The sequence below is a fragment of the Mauremys mutica genome, chromosome 3, assembly GCF_020497125.1.
Source record: "Mauremys mutica isolate MM-2020 ecotype Southern chromosome 3, ASM2049712v1, whole genome shotgun sequence".
Taxonomy (NCBI): Eukaryota; Metazoa; Chordata; order Testudines; family Geoemydidae; genus Mauremys; species Mauremys mutica.
In genome coordinates, this window is record NC_059074.1 from 110209541 (window position 1) to 110229476 (window position 19936).

Sequence of the window (19936 nt, forward strand, 5' to 3'; positions counted from 1 at the left end):
GTCAAATGTATCTAGTTAGAATGTAATACACAATGGAATGTGGAGGAGTAAATTCCCAACACACGATGCACCAAATTCTGTACACAGATGAATGAAGATATCCCAGTGAAGACTACTTAATGTGCGTGCATGCATACAAGGCCACAATTTGATCCGTTTTCTATAAGTCTCGGTTAAAATAGACTTTACCTGGAATCTTTGCACTTTTACCATCCCTTTTTCTAAAAAGCAAGCTAATAAAGTAATTTGCCTACAACTGAGACTTTGTTCTTCATTCACATCAATGACAAACAATACAAATTGCTCCTCATAATATTTTTGTACTGTTCTCCTATTCACATCACAAAGGACCACATGCTAACAGACAAAAACTATTTCTTTCACTTGCACAGCTTTTCATTATAGACTTTGCCACACAAAAAATGACAGGTAAACACCAGGAACATGCCTCACATATTAGAAGTACCTTAATTGTTCCCAAAATCTACCATAGTTCTCTCACCTCAGGTAGTGTCAGAACATCTTGTTTAACATCTCGTCGGGTGTGTGTCAGAATAAGAGCCAGTACCTCTACTGTCTTTCCAAGACCCATCTCATCTGCCAGGATTCCTCCAGGCCATGGAGGCCCTGCAACTGGGTGTTCACGGATAATACTAAAGATTAAAGACACACCCAAACAAAAAACTTAACAAGTTACAAACTAGTGTGACCAGAAGAGTAGTTCAAAGTAGCAGAGATAATGAATAATTTCTGCAAGCTACATATATAGACAGAAATATGCACCCGTGTTAAAGAAAATTGCTTTGGTGGCTATGTTTAAAAAGATTACAAAACTATAACTTCCATAATTTTCAAAAGATTAAGATAAATAAAATCTGCATAAAGCAACTATACACTACAGTACACAGACTTACTTCTTACAAAATTCATAATTTGTTAAAGCAATACTAGTTACTGTATTGATCTATTTTCTTGTCCAAAGATCAATACAAAAATGAAAGTTTATACTGTCTCTTTGCTGTAACCTTTAAAAACCTGGAACACAAAATTGAAGGGTTGTCGCCTCCAAGTTATTAATTAAAAAAAGAATAAATCCGTTACGCTTGAATTAAGAAAAAAAGTTCCTACAGAGAATATACTGATGCCTTTAATCTACAATTTACTTCTCCCCAGCATGCCTCACATTTTCTTCTTTCATATTAAATATCCTACAGCTCTTATTCTGCATTTACTAACTGAAAAGGCATAGTTATTATTTATCCAATTCTCTTCATGTGAAAGTTTCTAACAAAATTTTCACGAAGTGCCATGTTTAGGTGCTGCCAGGAACAGTGTTCCCTCTACAAAACAAAATGAACACTCACCAGCCAGTAAATGGATTATAGTAGAGTTTTACTCCATCTGGAGTGATGACCTCTCGCCATAGAAAGTGTAGTGTGTTTTCTATAGAGAAGGAGACCACATGAATATTACAAGATTTTTCTATCAATAATATAGTGCTTAGAACCGCTCAGCATTATTATGACATTTAAAGACAAACAGGAACCAAAAACTGGAATTAGCTTGCCTGTAACTGGAAGTTCTTTGACATGTGTGGTCCCTATCTGTACTGCACATGTGAGTGTGTGCGCACACCATACGCCCATGTCCAGAAATTCTAACAAGCAATATCCGTTGCCCCGCAAATGCACAGTAATTCTTCTCATGCTCCAGACTGAGGGTGTAAGAGGAAGTGCGGGCTAATACCTCTCTAGTTCCTCTTCTTACTGCAAATCCAGTAGGATCCAAACAAGAGAGGGGACAGACAGTGGGTAATGGAATTCAGACAGGGACTACACATCTCAAAGAACTTCCAGTTACAGACAAGTAACCTCCATTTCTTCTTCAAGTGCTTGTCCCTATGTGCATTCCACTCAAGTGATTGAGAACCTGTATTCGGACTGGAGGAGGTGAGGGAGACAGAGTAGCAAAGATGCTTGAAGTACTACAGTTCCCACAGCACTGCAGAGGACTAAACTAGCATGTAATGTTTTGTGAACGTGTGAATGGAACTCTAGGTAGGAACTCTGCATATGTCCAGTAATGGTACTTCCTACAGGGATGCTGTAGAGCAGTGTCCCCAAATTTTGGGGCATGCCTCCCTATGCGGGTGTGGAGGAACATGCGGGGGGTGAAGGGGAAGGAGGAGATACAGTGGGGCCCAGGCCAGCCCCCATGTGGGGTGAAGGGGAGTACCACCCAGTCCTGCTCCAGCTCCACTCTATCCCCAGCCGCAGCTCCAGCCACAGCTCTGCGCCATCCTCTGCTCCGACCCCTGCCCAGCTCTGGCCCCAGCTACAGCTCCACTCTTCCCTCTGCTCAGCTCAGGCCCCCAGCCACAGATCCACTCTGCCGCCTGCTCCAATCCCAGCCCAACTCTGCCCACATTCCCTCTCCGCCCCCAGCTCTTCCCTCATACCCAGTTCTGTTCCCATCTCCACTTTCAGCCCGAGCTCCTCCACTGAGCCAATTGTGCAGTAATGGAGGGACTGCACAGATAGATTCCATAACTGGTAATGAGGGCAGGGGGAGAAGAGGGGTGACAGGAAAAGTTGGGGCACCAGTGCTGTAGAGGCACTTTGTGCTTTCATGGTGGAGGAATATGTACTAATTGACAGCTCACAGTGATGCACCCAGAAATCCATTTAGATACTCTGAGAGGATATAGCTTGTTCTCGCAACCTTTTTGCTATTGCAATAAATAACCTTTGTGATTTTCAGATCGATTTGGTCCTCTGCAGCTAGAACACCAAGGCACATCTGACATCGAGGGAATGAAGTCTTCTCTCTTCAGCAGCGGCATGGGGTTTCAGAAAGAAAACAAGTAAGTAGATAGTTTGGTTGTCATGGAACTCAGAAATAACTACGGGGAGGAATTTAGGATGGAAGTGAAGGAAGACCTTTTCCCTTGTGCAAAACAATACATGGTGGGTCTGTGATGAAGGCTCCCATCTTACTCACACTTCTGGCTCAGGTAATAGAAACTAAAAATGCAACCTTCATGGACAGGTGGGACATGGAGAATGTTCCCAAGGGAAAGATATCTTGCTCTGCCCTGTTATGTAAAAGGCTGTGTGGTGACCTTTTCTGGCATTACTTGGGCATGAAAAGAATGAATGAGTGGAAGAAAAGCCCTGCATGCCAGGCAGACTGCCCTCAGTTCCAGGAGACTGATGTGCAGTCTTGCCTCCTGTGGATCCTGATACTTGTATGGTGTGGTTGTTCAGATAAACACCCTAACCCATAAAGGATCCATCTGTTATGATGGTGACACAGGGGGCAAGAGTGATGAAGGGGACAGCTATTCTTACTCAATCCAGGTTCAACCAGCAGGTAAAAGCAGCGATAGTGGGAACAGTCACTCTGGTGTTGATGTGATCCATGCCTGGTAAGTAGATTTACCGGAGTCAGGCCTGTAGACAGTGTAGATGAAGCCTGGCAAATGGCATCACAAATTCACAAGGTCATGTGGCCTAGAAGAGAAAGGCACACCTTGACCTGAGTCTTCAGTCTGCAAGTAATCTGTGCTATCAGATGGCTTGTTAAGTGAAATCTTTCCATGGGGAGAAATGCTTTTGCTCCCATAAAGTTTATCATCTTTGTGGGTGTATTAAAATGGACTTTTTCTTTGTTCCTGCTCAAAGTTGCCGATCTAACCTCAGGCTGGAGCAACCTATTAGGAGTCAGTTGTTGAGATATGGGAAAACTATTTTACCCCAACATCTCATTTGGGCTTCCAACACAGAGAAGACCTGGGTGCTATAGAACATCCAATGGGGAGGGCTCTGAACTGGCAACGTTCCCACCCCACTAGAAACCAAAGGAACTTTTTGTGGGACAGATTAATATCTACATAGAAATAAGTGTCCATGTTGAGAGCCACATCTCCTAGGAGGGGATTATTGATGCTAGTGTAACCATCCTAAATTTCGATTTTTGAAGAGGTTCAGTTACCAAAGGTCCAGAATGGGTCTCCCCTTCTCCATTTTTTTTTGGGAGGACTAAATAAGGGGAATAGAACTCTCTCTCTTGCGATACCAACGTGGCACTTGGTCTATTGCCCCTCAGAGGAGGAGGGAGTTCATCTCTTGTTGAAAAATAACCTCATGAAAGTGGTCCTTGAATGGGGACTTGGAAGGGAGTTTGTGAGGCAAGAGGAAGAGAAATTCTATGAACTCTCTTTGGTGGATAATTTCTAAGACCCCCAACTGTGCGTCATGATAGGAGTCCCAATTGTGGGTGAAAAATTAGAGAGGGCCCCAAAAGATAAGGGTAGGTAACAGGTGGGTGGCATCAATAGCGGTGGGTCGATCTCAGCTGAAGTGTCAAAAGTAGCCTTTAGTGGATGGCTGTGAATGGATAAAGGTCATGGTAGCAGAGGGGTCTGAAAACCAAGGCCTCTAAATCCTTTGACATTTATGAGGGGGCTCAGCTGGATGCAGGTGGTACTGGAATCTCCCATCATAGGCAATACGTGAAGGTTGGTTTGTTTCAGTGCACCCTGTGCAACTGTAAACCGACGAATGATGTGCAGATGCATTTGCACACGTCTGTGGCCACATGTTTTTGCCACAGCCTGCTTTCTTCACTGATGCTTCTCTTTGGCTTTTTCTGTGCTGATATTCTCGATGGCTTTAACCACAGACCAACAGGTCTGCTGCCATCCTGATCAACCGGCAGCAGCAGCTTCCCATGTGTTTGGATCGACTTTGCCAATTTTTAGGTGAGTTTTGAGAATGTCTGTACATCATTTTCATTGGCCTCTCAGTGTACACGTTCTTGTTTTCCACTGTCCATGAAATATGGCTTTGTAAAGTCACATAGCATCCATACATACAAGGTAATCAGCCCAATGAAGTTGCACTTGTTTGATTAGGGATTCAACACTAGTCATGCAGCACCAGTCCAGGAGTCCAATGGTTGGTATCCTGTCTGACCATTTAATATTACTCGAGTTCTTTCAACTGCCTGATATAGTGTGCCCGAATCAAAGGTGCAGAATGGGTCTTCCCACCTTCCTTTTTTGGAGGGGTGGAGAACTGAGGAATAAGGGGAATAGAACCCTCTCCCTTGATACTGTGGTGAGACTTGTTCTATCACCCCTTGCTGGAGGAGGGAGTCCTGATAGCAGAATGTCTGTGGAGGATATGGCCTTGACCTATACACCTGCCTCTGGCGTTTTCTCCTTGGGCCCAGGGTGTCAATTCCCAGGTAGTGTATAGTCTTTCCATGAGTGAAGGGTTTCATCCTTTTTCTTACTGAACAGTTCAACTTGTTGAAAGGCAAATCCATGGACCTCCCTGGAAGCCCTGAGGGGCTTATAACTATGCCAGTGGCTAAGCCCTGGATGGGTGGTCCATTGCAGATTGAATGGATGTTTCTGCCACTTATTTGCCATCCTCTAAGAAGGACTGAAATTGGGCTCTGTCCTCAGGGGGAAGCTTGTCCTTGAAGTCATATTTTGCTGACAAAGCCTGGTAGATACTGATATGGAATGGCTCTCTCCCTGGCTGCCTGTACCACCAGGAAGTTGGGTGATGGGAGGGAGAAAAGAAATTCAACCTCTTTGGCAGAGATAAAATAGCATCTCTGAGCCATCTTAGGCACGGGGGCCCATTAGACTGGGGTGCATCAGGCCACTCTCACTGGCTCCATGATGCCTCATTAATCAGGGGTAGTATCTTGCTTGGACCTTTAGGCTACAGAATAGCTGGTGTTGGAGGTCCTGGACCTCCTCCACTGGTATTTGGAGGTCATTGACTATCCTCTGAAGTAGCTTCTGGTACTGCCTATAGTCACTTGGCAGAGACAGTGAGGATGAAGATGAGACTCCCCTCAGCACCTGCAGATCTGGATCAATGTTGTTCTCCTCATACTCCGATGGATCTGGTGGATGCCAAGTAGTGGAAGCGTGGTACAATTCATGAATGGATCTTTTCCTTAGGGGTCCACAGGCGACAATAAGGCCAAAAGGAGGGATCAACCGGATGTGGGGCCCCACTGCATTAGGTACTAGCAGTGCTTGGGGAAGTTATATCTGGGAGGATGGCATCCAGAACTCTTCGACTGCCTATCAAAGCTCAGCTCTCTCTGAGGAGAAAAGAGACCATCCAGGGGGTCTGATTCATCTGCATCTGAACTGTTCTCTCTCCATTCATGGGGCTAACAATACTAGAGGATGCATGCTCCTGCCTGAGGGCTGGAGAAGGGATGGTTCTTGTGTCATGAAAGCATTTTCATCCTCACTCAAGAGGACAGGGCTGGAGAGGATAGGAGACTGAAGGTATGGGAGGAATATATCCTCCAGCGTAATGTAGGTATCCAAATGACCCAGGGTTCGGTATGTTTCAATGGTTGGGACCAATGGTTTTGACCTGTCCTTGGAAGTTATAGTTAGATAGTCCTTTGAAGTACCAATGAAGAGTAAGGTCCAGCACTTTTGGATGGAGCTGGCAGTTGTTGGTCCTTGTGTTTCAGAGCCAGAGCCACTGATGGAACCAAGAGATCCTTTTTCTCGTGTGCACTACCTTTCAGCCTGGGGTTTTTAGTGGTCCTGGCACCACAGTATCCATGTGTGAGGCTCTCCTGTCTTGGGCAGGTTCAGGGAGGGATCTCTTCATTTATGAACATATCTGGATGGGGATCTATCCTTGTGACCATAAGAGTGCCCCTACTCTCCTGGGAAGTCTGGGAAAAAGATTCCTTGGCTTAGCAGCCATAGACTCCACTCCTAAGCTTGTGCATGGAGGGGCACAACTCATTTGATGGGGCTGATATACAGAGGCATCTCCTTGACCCAGATCATAGTGATGTCTCATAGCCTTCTTCATAAGGTGTTTCCTTAATCAAAGCTCGTGAGCTTTGATTAAGGAAACAAATGAGATGCTTCACTTTGCAGCACTATGCTTCTCACCCAAGCAGTAGAGACAGCGTTGATGATCATCACTCATGGAGAAGAAGCGAGGGCAGGACACGCAGCTCTTGAGTCCCCGGGACTCTGGGCATAGTCCCAGACTACAAGAAGGGAGTCCCCGGTATGTGGGAAAGAACAAGCTATACTACCTATACTAATATAAAAACTATAAAACTATTTACAGTACCTATTTACAGGCTATCAAAGAGAAAAGCTGGAGAAATCTGCAGACACGGGGTTCCAACTCAGGCCATGCAGCAGTAAGAAGGAACTGGAAAGGCGTCAGTCTGCACTGCCTCTTATGTCTTCAGTCTGGAGCACGAATAGAACTACTTCACATGTGTGAGCCAATGGGCATGGTGTGTTAGAATTTCTGGACTTGGACATATGGCGCACACGTGCACCCATATAGGGAAGACACATAGGGACCAGCACTTGAAAAAGACTCTTCAGAGGTCAACAAGCTTGGTCAATTGTTCCCTGGGTCACCAGAACTATATACTGTAATAAAATATAATCCTTAGTCTAGAACTCTGGCTTCTTGTTGATCCATGTTCATAGAATCATAGAATCATAGAATTCAAGATCAGAAGGGACCATTATGATCATCTAGTCTGACCTCCTGCAAGATGCAGGCCACATAAGCCAATCCACCCACTCCTGAACTAATTCTCTCCCTTGACTCTGCTGTTGAATGCTCCAAATCATGATTTAAAGACTTCAAGTCGCAGATAATCCACCAGCAAGCGACCCCTGCCCCATGCTTCGGAGGAAGGCGAAAAACCTCCAGGGCCACTGCCAATCTACCCTGGAGGAAAATTCCTTCCCGACCCCAAATATGGCGATCAGCTGAACCCCAAGCATGCGGGCAAGACTCTCCAGCCAGACCCTCTGGAAAAGGCTAACAATATCCCAACATTGACCCTTTGTACTAATTACCAGTGTGGCACGTTATTGATCTATTGACTAAACCCGTTATCCTATCATACCATCCCCTCCATAAACTTATCCAGCTTAATCTTAAAGTCATGGAGGTCCTTCGCCCCCACTGTTTCCCTCGGTAGGCTGTTCCAGAATTGCACTCCTCTGATGGTTAGAAACCTTCGTCTAATTTCAAGCCTAAATTTCCCGACTGACAATTTATATCCGTTTGTCCTCGTGTCCACATTAGCACTGAGCTGAAATAATTCCTCTCCTTCCCTGGTATTTATCCCTCTGATATATTTAAAGAGTGCAATCATATCTCCTCTTATCCTTCTTTTGGTTAAGGAAAACAAACCGAGCTCCTCAAGTCTCCTTTCATACGACAGGCTTTCCATTCCTCGGATCATTCTAGTGGCCCTTCTTTGTACCTGTTCCAGTTTGAATTCATCCTTCTTAAACATGGGAGACCAAAACTGCACACAATACTCCAAATGAGGTCTTACCAACGCCTTATATAACGGGACTAGCACCTCCTTATCTCTACTAGAAATACCTCGTCTAATGCATCCCAAGACCGCATTAGCTTTTTTAACGGCCACATCACATTGCCTACTCATAGTCATCCTACGATCAACCAGGACTCCTAGGTCCTTCTCCTCCTCCGTTACTTCCAACTGGTGCGTCCCCAGCTTATAACTAAAATTCTTGTTAGTCATCCCTAAATGCATAACCTTACACTTCTCATTATTGAATTTCATCCTGTTACGAATACTCCAGTTTACAAGGTCATCCAAATCTCCCTGGAGGATATCCCGATCCTTTTCCGAATTGGCAATACCTCCCAACTTGGTGTCATCTGCAAACTTTATCAGCCCACTCCTACTTTTGGTTCCGAGGTCAGCGATAAATAGATTAAATAAAATCGGACCCAAAACCGAACCATGAGGAACTCCACTGGTAACCCCCCTCCAACCCGACAGATCGCCCTTCAATACGACCCTCTGCAGTCTCCCCTTTAACCAGCTCCTTATCCACCTCTGGATTTTCATTTCGATCCCCATCTTTTCCAATTTAACCAGTAATTCCTCATGGGGTACCGTATCAAACGCCTTACTGAAATCAAGATACATTAGATCCACCGCATTTCCCTTGTCTAAAAAATCTGTTACTTTCTCAAAGAAGGAGATCAGGTTGGTTTGGCACGATCTACCTTTCGTAAAACCATGCTGTAATTTGTCCCAGTTGCCATCGGCCTCAAGGTCCGTTACCACTCTCTCCTTTAAAATTTTTTCCATGACTTTGCATACTACAGATGTTAAAGTAACAGGCCTGTAGTTACCTGGGTCACTTTTTTTCCCCTTCTTGAATATAGGAACTATATTAGCTAATCTCCAGTCAAACGGTACAACCCCCGAGTTTAGAGATTTATTAAAAATCATCGCTAACGGGCTTGCAATTTCACTCGCCAATTCCCTTAATATTCTAGGATGAATCAACTGACAGGACAGTTGATTATAACATGTTCACAGCAATGCAGAATCAATGCCAAAACTGCTCCAAAAGACATATTAGGATTATAAAAGTAATGAACAATAGCAGGGAAATTCAGTGTATAGCCCAAAATATTCTGAAATGTGGCTATTGGTCATGGAGAGTAGCTACTTTTCAAAACTTAAATACTTCAATTATTAGGCAACTTTATTTTGTGAAATGTTATATTTTGAAACAATAGTAAAACCCAACATATCCAGGTTGACAATGTCTATATTAAGTTCTAGACCAACATGAAAATGGCTCACAATTAAAGAAAACATAAAAATAACTCTTAACTAGTTGCCTCAAACACAACTACAATAAAATAATAAAAGCAAAGCTTCCAATTACTTAATTATCGAGACTATTCTAATAAAATTGTGCTAGTTCATATTCAATCCTTTTTGATACTATATTGTTCATTTATTTTCAGTAGTGTTATAATCAAGATGTGCATTTGTTATCCAGGGCCATGTACTTGCCATTGGTAGGGTTGTTTCTGAAATTCTCCCGTTGCAACATCCAGTTCACAGCCTCACTTTGGTATGGCCTCAGTACTGGAATCAATGCAGAGTGCTGTACGTCCTCCCTCAAAAACTGGATTTCCTGCTGATGTGTATGCCTCACAAAGTCATATAGCTCTTCAATATTCTGTCGTTCCAGCTCTCTGTCAGATTCTTCCTCATCCTCCTCCAACACATCTGCATATACGAAGAAGCATATTCATTATCATCTTACCCCATCTTTATCAGCCACTAGCAACACCTCAATTAAATAAGCTTAGCTTTATTGCTATATATTTAGTTAATATATAAACACAGTTAAGCACTGCTTCCATAAAGAGTATGAGCCAAGTATATTTTAGTTGATTGTTCCTGATAGGGGTGGCAGTAGCAGACAAAGATGGGAATTAAACTCCTGAATCTTAACACTGGCATTTTTTCCAGACTGCAAACCTACCAAATGCTTAGGAGAAGGAAGAGGTGGTAACTTAGCAGGTGCCGGGACCAAATAGTAGCCATTTGAAGTATGGATACTCCAGTGTTTCTTCTCTAGTGAAGCCCCAATAGGACATACAGCAAAACAAGGTCTTTTTAAGCATGCTATATGCTCTTTGGAGCTTCATTAAAATGGAAGTCACAGCCCCAGATAAAGTCCAAAAGACAACACTGGGAAGAAAATACTACCATTTTGCTCCCCTTCTTACTGAGAAAGGAGAAGCAAAACATGACGAACTCACCATTTCTTGGCCCCCCTCAAGGGAGGGGCATGTAAAAAGAATTTCTACTGCATTCTCCCAGCCTGAGGCAGGAAAGAATGTGTCATGGAGGCTGGAGAAGAAAAAAAGGGTGTGGGAAAAGATTAGAAAATATTCTTCCCCTTGTTGCCGGTCCAAAAGGCCTGAGGCAGCAAACAGTGGTTCGTTGCCCGGTGTACCTCGCTCCAATAGACACACCAAGGTGGAGAAGCAGTTTAAAAGTTTATTTGAGGTCTCAAATAACAGGATGCTCGGAGACACACACGTCTCAAATCAAGCACACAGACATAAGCTGTGTGTCTCTTCTTATACATGACTTCAACTAGGCATCCTCATTACCCCCCACTATTCTCCTCCCCCTCCTATATAATACATACATTGTATAGTTAACAATTAGATCATCCTTGACAGCAAACAATTCATCTTGTAACTTTTCAAGGCTGTTACCTTGGTTTACTTCTGGATTTATTACTTTGCTCTCCCTCCCCTCCTCCTCTTAAGCCAGATACAAACAGGCTTTCAGTGTTGCACTGATAAGGAGCAGTTAAGTTACACATTCCATTCTCAATTCTAACCTGGGAGTTCAACTAAAGTTTAATATGGAGGCACTCTGGACAAGTACAAAATAACTTTGGTCCATTCAGGCCTAGTACAGAAAGGCTTCATTAACACTATGGTTTTCCACCCTCCTGAGTTACCTAGAGTTATGCTTAATGACACCAACACCCTGGTGCCCCATGAGGGAGGGGGGAAAATGAGATGGATCCTCTGCCTCAACTTCATGAGCAAGGGAAGGGAAGAGAGAAAAGAGAAATGCTCTGTCTGGCTCAAATATGATAGTGAGAAAGTGAGAGGAACGCTTCCCTCACACACAAAAGGGTTACTACTCTTTCCTTCATGTGATTAAATACATTGTTCTAATGGCAAACCTAAAACTACCTAAATAAACGGAAAAACTGCATAGCCAAACACCCTGTTTTCTGAAGCACAAAACTGGAAAAGTATCAAAAATTACTCTGAAGTGAACCCCAAGGAAACGTATGCAACATTTAGGATCACATGTTCAGTTGGTGGGAATCAGCATGGCTTTATTATTTCAACTGAACTAGATGATCACCAGCAACTAAGGATTAGTCCTTAGTTTCTAATTCATAACTGGGGGGGAATGCTTTTGTTTCAATTGTTTTTAATAAATATTTTTCTAGATATTTCATGCTGCCATTGAAATGTCAGCCTGTAAAAAAAAATGATACAGATGCACCACAAAATTCAGAGATTCTTGCTTCAGAATTAGGGCTAGAATGGTACAGAATAAAAATAAACTTGTTTAAGAGATATAAACCTTCTAATAACCATGTTTTTCGAGATAATTATTGTCTTTTAAATTTGCTTGTACTAATTTCTAAATTTTTTGCCTTGCTAAGTGAAACTCACTTTTCCTAAAACAAAAATGCTAGCAATCAAGCACTCTTGAAGATCTGACAATTAACAGAGTATACAAGTTCATGAATCTCACATATGCCTGCAATATGAATTTCAGTGAGCATACAAAATTTGCTTCAAATCTCCATTTTTTAAAGTTATGAAATATACTCCCATGATGACACACTAGAACCCAACACTTCTGTGAGCATGTCCTTTGGAAATCCTCAAATGTAAAGATAATTTGCATCACTAGATTGGAGATACTCCCTAACCCCTAATTAACTTGTTATTTCCAGTGTATTACCAAGAACTAGGCCTAATTAATGGTGTCAGTATTTCAGCTGTTTCTGAGCCATATAAACAAGCTAAATAATCAAAATACACCATGATAAATGTGGGGATTTACAGGTCTCCTTTCTGGGGGAAAATATGCTTCCTGATATGCCTGTCCTATTTGTCCAGAAGGCATATAATAAACAAAAGCATTTTGCCATCATCTGGTTCTCTACGACGCTTCTGTAAAAATCAGCAAGAGTACCATTACTAGTTCTTTCTGCATATATATCATCCCTCATCATTCATGAGGCATATTATTAACCAAGGAACCAAATGTCATGAAGAGAAGAAATTCTTTAGTTGCCTATATACCAATGCTAGGAGCCCACGTAATAAACAAGAGGAATTAGAATTGCTCATTTAAGAGCAAAAATTGGATCTAATTGGTATTACTGAAACCTGATGGGATGATTCCCATGATTGGAATGTTAAAATCAAGGGTTATAACCTAATTAGGAAGGACTGAGTGAGTAAAGGGGAAGAGGAGTGACACTCTGTCAAAAATGATATTGCTTGTTTCTGAGTCACTGATAACTCAGAAGAAAATTTTCAGTACTAACAGATAAAGCACAAGATGGGATATTAGTCGGTGTCTGCTACAAGCCCCCAAGTCACACTAGGGAAAAGGATGACTGGCTCAATACATAACTAACTATGTCGGAAAAAAACACTTCAATTTGAGTGACAGGTGCTGGGAAGCCTCATACTGCCAGTACTAAAACATCCTTTGAATTTCTAAATAATACATATGGTAATTTCCTAACTCAAAAAAGAAAAATATTGCTCCAACATGGGGGAATGATATAAGACCTTGTCTTGACAGATAAAGAGGAACTGATCACAGAACTAAAAGTTAATGGTAACTTGGATACAAATGATCATGACTTGATAACATTTATAATGTGCAAACAGAATAAAGTCCAAACCATTGATATATACACACTTGGTGCTTTAAGAGGTCCAATTACACAAAGCTGAAAACAATTATGGGTCATAATAGCTGAGAGAAAGAACTGAATCAGAAAAATGTGTAAGATAATTGGGATTTGTTTAAAGAACACTTTACCAAATGCCCCAAAAATCACAATCTCGTAATTGAGGAAGAAGGCTGTATTGGTTAAGAAAATGATCTGGTTTAGAGGGGAAGTGATGGCAGCTATAAAAAAGCATATATAATAAATGGAAGAAAGGTGAAGTTTATAGTAATGAATATAAATCAGAAGCTAGGAAATGTAGAAAATTGTTAAGGGAAGCAAAGGCACACAAGGAGAAATCTATGGTCAGCAGAGTTAAAGACAATAAGGAGTTTTTAAAGTATATTAGGAATAAAAAGAATCCTAACAACGGTATTGGTCCACTGATAGTCAAAAATGGTAGAATTATCAATACTGTAAAATGGCAGAAATGTTCAATAATTATTTCTGTTCTGTATTTGGGGAAAAACAGATGATATAGTCATATCATATGATAACATTATTTCCATTCCAAGTATCTCAGGAAGATGTTAAAAAACAGCTACTGAAGTTAGACATTTTTAAATCAGCAGGTCTAGTAACTTGATCCCAAGAGTTTTAAAAGAGTTGGCTGAAGACCATTAATGTTGATAAATCTTGGAACACTGGGGAAGTTCCAGAAGACTGGAAGAAAGTTAATTTTGTGCTGGTATTTTAAAAGTATAAATGGGATGAGCCAGGTAATTATAGGCTTGTCAGCCTGACATTGATCCAGGGCAAAATAATGGAGCAGCTGAAACAGGATTCAATTAATAAAGAAACGAAAGGAAGTAACAATTTAATTCTGATCAACATGGGTTTATGGAAAATGGATCTGATCAAACTACCTTTTTTTAAACGAGATTGAAGGTTGATTGATAAAGGCAATAGAGTTGATGTAATATACGTAGACTTCTTAAGGCATTTGAGTTGGTGCTGCCAGATATTTCAATTAAGAAACTAGGAATGATATAAAATTAACATGGCACACATTCAATGGATTGAAAGCTGGCTAACTGATCGGTCTCAGAATGTAATTGTAAATGAGGAATCATCATCAAATGGCTGCGTTTCTAGTGGTATCATGCAGGGATCCGTTCTTGGCCCTATGCTATTTAAAATTCTAATTAATGATGTGGAATAAAACAATCACTGACAAAGTTAGTAGATTACAAAAAAATTGGGGAAGTGATAATATCAAAGAGGCCAGGTCACTAATACAGAGAAATTTGGATTGCTTGGTCAAAGCTGTGCACAGGCAAACAGTATGTATTTTAACATGACTAAATGTAAATGTATACATCTAGAAACAAAGGTAGGCAGGCCATACTAAAATAATGGGGGACTCTCTCCTGGGAAGCAGTGACTCTGAGGAAGATTTGGGGATTATGGTGGATAATCAGCTGTACATGAGCTCCCAATGTGACACTGTGGGCAAAAGAGCTAATGTGTTCCTGGGATGCATAAGCAGGAATCTTGAGCAGAAGAAGAAGAGGGGTTATTTTACCCCTCTATTTGGCACTGATGCAACTGATGCTGGAATAGTGTGTCCAGTTTTGGTGCACACAATTCAAGAAAGATGTTGATAAACTGGAGAGGGTTCAGAGAAGAGCCACAAGAATGATTAATGGATCAGAAACATGTACACCTCTACCTTGATATAATGCTGTCCTTGGGGGCCAAAATTTTTTACCATGTTATAGGTGAAACCGTGTTATATTGAACTTGCTTTGATCCACCGGAGTGCACAGCCCCACCCCCACGAGTGCTGCTTTATCGCATTATATCCAAATTTGTGTTATATCGGGTGGCGTTATATCGAGGTAGCGGTATATTATAGTGTTAGACTCAAGGATCTCAAATTATTTATCTAAAGAGAAGGTTAGGGGGTGACTTGATTATAGTCAGTAAGTTCCTATATGGGGAACAAATATTTAATAATGGGCTCTTCACTCTAGCAGAGAAAAATATAACATGATCCAATGGCTGCAAGCTGAAACTAGACAAATTCAAATTGGAAATAAGGCATAAATTGGTAACCACTGGAATGACTTACCAAGAGTCATAGTAGATTCTCCATCACTGACCATTTTAAATCAGGTTTGGATGTTCTTCTAAAAGAAATGGTCTAGGAATTATTTTAGGGAAGTTCTATGGTCTTTGTTACATGGGAGGTTAGACTAGAGGATCACAATGATCCCTTCCGGCCCTCAAATCTACAACTCCATTCTGCTCTGTTTTGTCTTTATTGTGCCTCTAATGCCAGCTATGTTTTGGGAGACTATAAGTCTTCTTATCCTATTTATTACAAAATTTTAAATTTTGCAATTACCTCCTCTTCCACCTTTCCCATCCATGCAATTACTCATTTAATATATGCTGGATTTTTTTTATTTGGGGGGGGGGGTAGATTCAGAGTTACTCTTCTTCCTATCACTAATCCAAAAAGAAAAAAAATAGCAGACAAGTAATTATCTTACATATGTATGTTTTTGTCCAGTGAAGATATAGCCCATACCTCCCCTAGAATAATGGTTATCTTAGAGAACATCCAAAAATCTTTCTCCATATATCAAAAATCTTTTGACTGTTTCCATTCTATCTCCAGGGTTTAAAAAGTCCACACTGCCCATTTATCTTGGGCTAGTAGGAAACTTTCTGGGTTGAGTAGAGGGATTTAATCTAATCAGTTTTGACAGATTTACATTTATATTAAAAAAATTAACTTATTAAATGCTTTTCTCCCAAGTCTGCAGACAGAGACTTCCAATGCCTCTGCTGATGCTCATAGCTTTGCCAAGCATCTGTGGAGTGAAATTAACACACAGTTGTAATGTTGCTATAGAAATTGCTATGAGAAGCAATGAAAATAATAAGAATAAGGTCAATTTCATTTAATCTTGGGGCCAAATACTAAAAGGTGCCAAGTATCTTCCAAGTGCGTACAACTTCCATTAAAATTAATGGGAGATAAGTTATAGGTGTTCAATATCTCTCAGCATTTTCCCCTTCAAGTAAATGATCTCCCGAAGAAATAAATAACCTTCTATCTTCACCTTCCCTCACTGCATTATAAACTTTACAGTCAACACTCTCCATCATACTTAATTCAGCACCCATGAAGAATATGATGCCATGAAGAGAAGCATCACATTAATGTGAAGATAATACTTGTAAATAAAACACTTTGCTTTTACAAAGCTCCCTCCATTCCAGACTCTCAATGCATTTTACAAATATTAGTTTAACTTCACAACCATCACATGAAGTAGCTAAGTATTAGAAAAGTGACTTACCCCATAACATACAAGAACTCTGTGCCGAAGCCATGAATAGGTCTCCCCATTCCCAGTCCTTTGCTTTACTAACCTATCCTGCCTCCCCTTCACAAACAGTTTACCATACACAAGCTTCAACTTTCTGAAAAGAGAAATACTGAAATATTTAAAACAAAAATAAAGTACCACTCTCATCTCCTTCTGTCCCCAGCCTGAGAATAATATACTTTTAAAAGCCTTAGCTGTTCTTTAGAAAGGACATTCATTGAAAAACAGAATCATAGGACTGGAAGGGACCTCAAGAAGTCCCCTAGTCCAGTCCCCTGCACTCATGGCAGGACTAAGTATTATCTAGACCATCCCTGTCAGGTGTTTGTCTAACCTGCTCTTAAAAAGCTCTAATGATGGAGATTCCACAACCTCCCTAGATAATTTATTCCAGTGCTTAACTACCTTGACAGGAAGGTTTTTCCTAATGTCCAACCTAAACCTCCCTTGCTGCAGTTTAAGCCCACTGCTTCTTGTAATATCCTCAGGGGTAAACAAGAACAATTTTTCTCCCTCCTCCCAACCTTTCATATACTTGAAAATGGTTATGTCCCCTCTCGGTCTTCTCTTCTCTAGACTAAAACAAACCCAATTTTTTCAATCTTCCCTCATGGGTCATGTCTTCTAGACCTTTAATCATTTTTGTTGCCCTTCTCTGGACTTTCTCCAGTTTGTTCACATCTTTCTTGAAATGTGGTGCCCAGAACTAGACATAATACTCCAATTGAGGCCTAATCAGCGCAGAGTAGAGCAGAAGAATTACTTCTTTTGTCTTGCTTACAACACTCCTGCTAATACATCCCAAGAATGATGATTGCTTTTTTTTTTTTGCGCAACAGTGTTACACGGTTCACTCCTATTTCTCTTGTGATCCACTATGACCTGCAGATCCCTTTCCGTAGTACTCCTTCCTAAGCAGTTATTTCCCATTTTGTATGTGTGAAACTGATTATTCCTTCCTAAGTGGAGTACTTTGCATTTGTCCTTATTGAATTTCATCCTATTTACTTCAGACCATTTCTCCAGTTTGTTCAGATCATTTTGAATTTTAATCCTATCCGCCAAAGCACATGCAACCCAGTACAGTATCATCTGCAAACTTTAAAAGTGTACTCTCTATGCCATTATCTAAATGATTGATGAAGTTATTGAACAGAACTGGACCCAGAACTGATCCCTGTGGGACCCCACTTAATATGCCCTTCCAGCTTGACTGTGAACCTCTGATAACCACTCTCTGGGAACGGTTTTCCAAACAGTTATGCAACACCTTATAGTAACTCCATCTAGGTTGCATTTCCCTAGTTTGTTTATGAGAAGGTCATGTGAGACAGTAATCAAAAGTCTTACTAAAGTCAAGATATACCACATCTACCACTTCACCTTATCCACAAGCCTTGTTACCTCGACAAAGAAAGCTATTAGATTGGTTTGACATAAGTCATAGCATGGAATTGTCAAGAACAAATCATCACCTTTTTGTCTTCTAGGTGTTTGCAAATTGATTGCTTAATTATTTGCTCCATTATCTTTACAGGTACTCAAGTTAACCTGACTGGTCTGAAATTCCCAGGTTTTCCTTATTTCCCTTTTTATAGATGGACAAATATAATGCCATTTTCTAGTCCTCTGTAATCTCTCTCATCTTCCATGACTTTTCAAAGATATTACTAATGGCTCAGATATCTGACCCTAGCCCATTAAAACTAGCATTCTCTATGTTTTGCATAGGGTAGGTTCACTAATCTTTTCGTTGTCATTTAGCACTTCCACCATTTCCACATTTTCTGTGACTGTTTCCCAACCTTCCCCCCACGCCCCCATTGAGTAATGGGACTACACTGTCTTTGATCTTCCTCTTGCTTTTAATGTATTTGTAGAATATTTTCTTCTTACCGTTTATGTCTCAAACTAATTTAATCCTTAATAGGATTAAGCTAATCAAGTCAGAACTAAAAAGCACAGCTCTCACACTTACAGTTAAATTAGTGGATTACTAACCACACACAATGTAGTTCTACATTGACCCCTAATTCACAAAGTCTCTCTACCCACACAGAACACACACACACACACACACACAGAGGCAGATTTAACCCCGAGGAAGGGCAAAATTCAGTGATTCCCCTCACTTATCATTAGCTAACATCATTGTCAAGTGACCTATCATTCTGCCCTTTATTAAAAATCTAGAAAAAAGTCACAGGCACTGTTATAATGGATTTTTCTTTTCATTTCTTTCTACTGAGTTGTTATATCACCATGTGTTCCAATTAAAAAATTATTAGACCAAATGCCAAGTTTGACACCAAGAGAAAGAACATATTCCCCCTGAAGAATTCCCTTCAGGAAACTTCTGAAATATCAGAATAATGTTCCCCTTCCAAGTCATATAATTAATTTTTCTAGTTCATGGCTATAATTTCCTTTTTATTAAAAAACTGGAAAATCATACTGAATTTATTTTAAACTTATTAGGAAATATTTCCAAATCGCATTATGTCACATAAATCACATCTTAAGTTTGTTAACAGACACTCAGAGAAAGAGAAAAAAATATCAAACTCTGGACTGTGAGGGATTCGTACCTTATTGCCCTTGTAGGAAGGAAAGTTTGCGTTTAAGAAAATTATTGGGAAACTACTTGGCTTCCCTTCAGTGAGTTTTCACAATAATTTTAATGACAGTCCTCTTTACCTTCAATTAATGAAGAATTCATAGCAAGTTTACATCACAAAACAGCCTCCAAAGATAAGAGGATAAAGGTCAATTTCTTGAGTCATTTAAAAAAAAATCAGACTAGACAACATTAGAAATTATACTGTAGAAAACAATCCTGCCCTGGTAGGGGCTGGACTCTGATTTATATGCAGCCCAACCAAGTAAATTTTCCCCATCTCTAATTCCTATTATAGAACAATATAACTAAACATAGACCAGATATTCAACAATGTAACAACTGGAGATTCAGAATGAATCCAGAAAAGCTCAATGGTCTCATGAACAGCCATATTGAAAGATATAAACAAACAAGATACTGATTAAGATTAAGAGTTGTTAGAACCTTTGCTAATTTGAGTAACAGTACATCTCAAAGGAAGTTATCAATTGCAGCTAATACTGGAGACATACACACCTTGCAACATATTTTTTCCAAGATACAATCTGACAGTGACTCAGGCTGGCATCC

General features: G+C 40.6%; 1 protein-coding gene across 1 annotated transcript in view; it reads right to left on the reverse strand.

Annotated features, from left to right (window-relative positions):
- The window catches only part of SHPRH (SNF2 histone linker PHD RING helicase), a 133933-nt gene that overhangs the window by 95036 nt on the left and 18961 nt on the right, over window positions 1-19936 (reverse strand). The window contains exons 4-6 of the mRNA XM_045009684.1: window positions 9892-10110; window positions 1365-1443; window positions 503-653 (exon numbers count right to left, since the gene is read on the reverse strand). Of these exons, the coding sequence (XP_044865619.1) occupies window positions 503-653; window positions 1365-1443; window positions 9892-10110 (449 nt within the window). The remainder of the gene's footprint in view (window positions 1-502; window positions 654-1364; window positions 1444-9891; window positions 10111-19936) is intronic.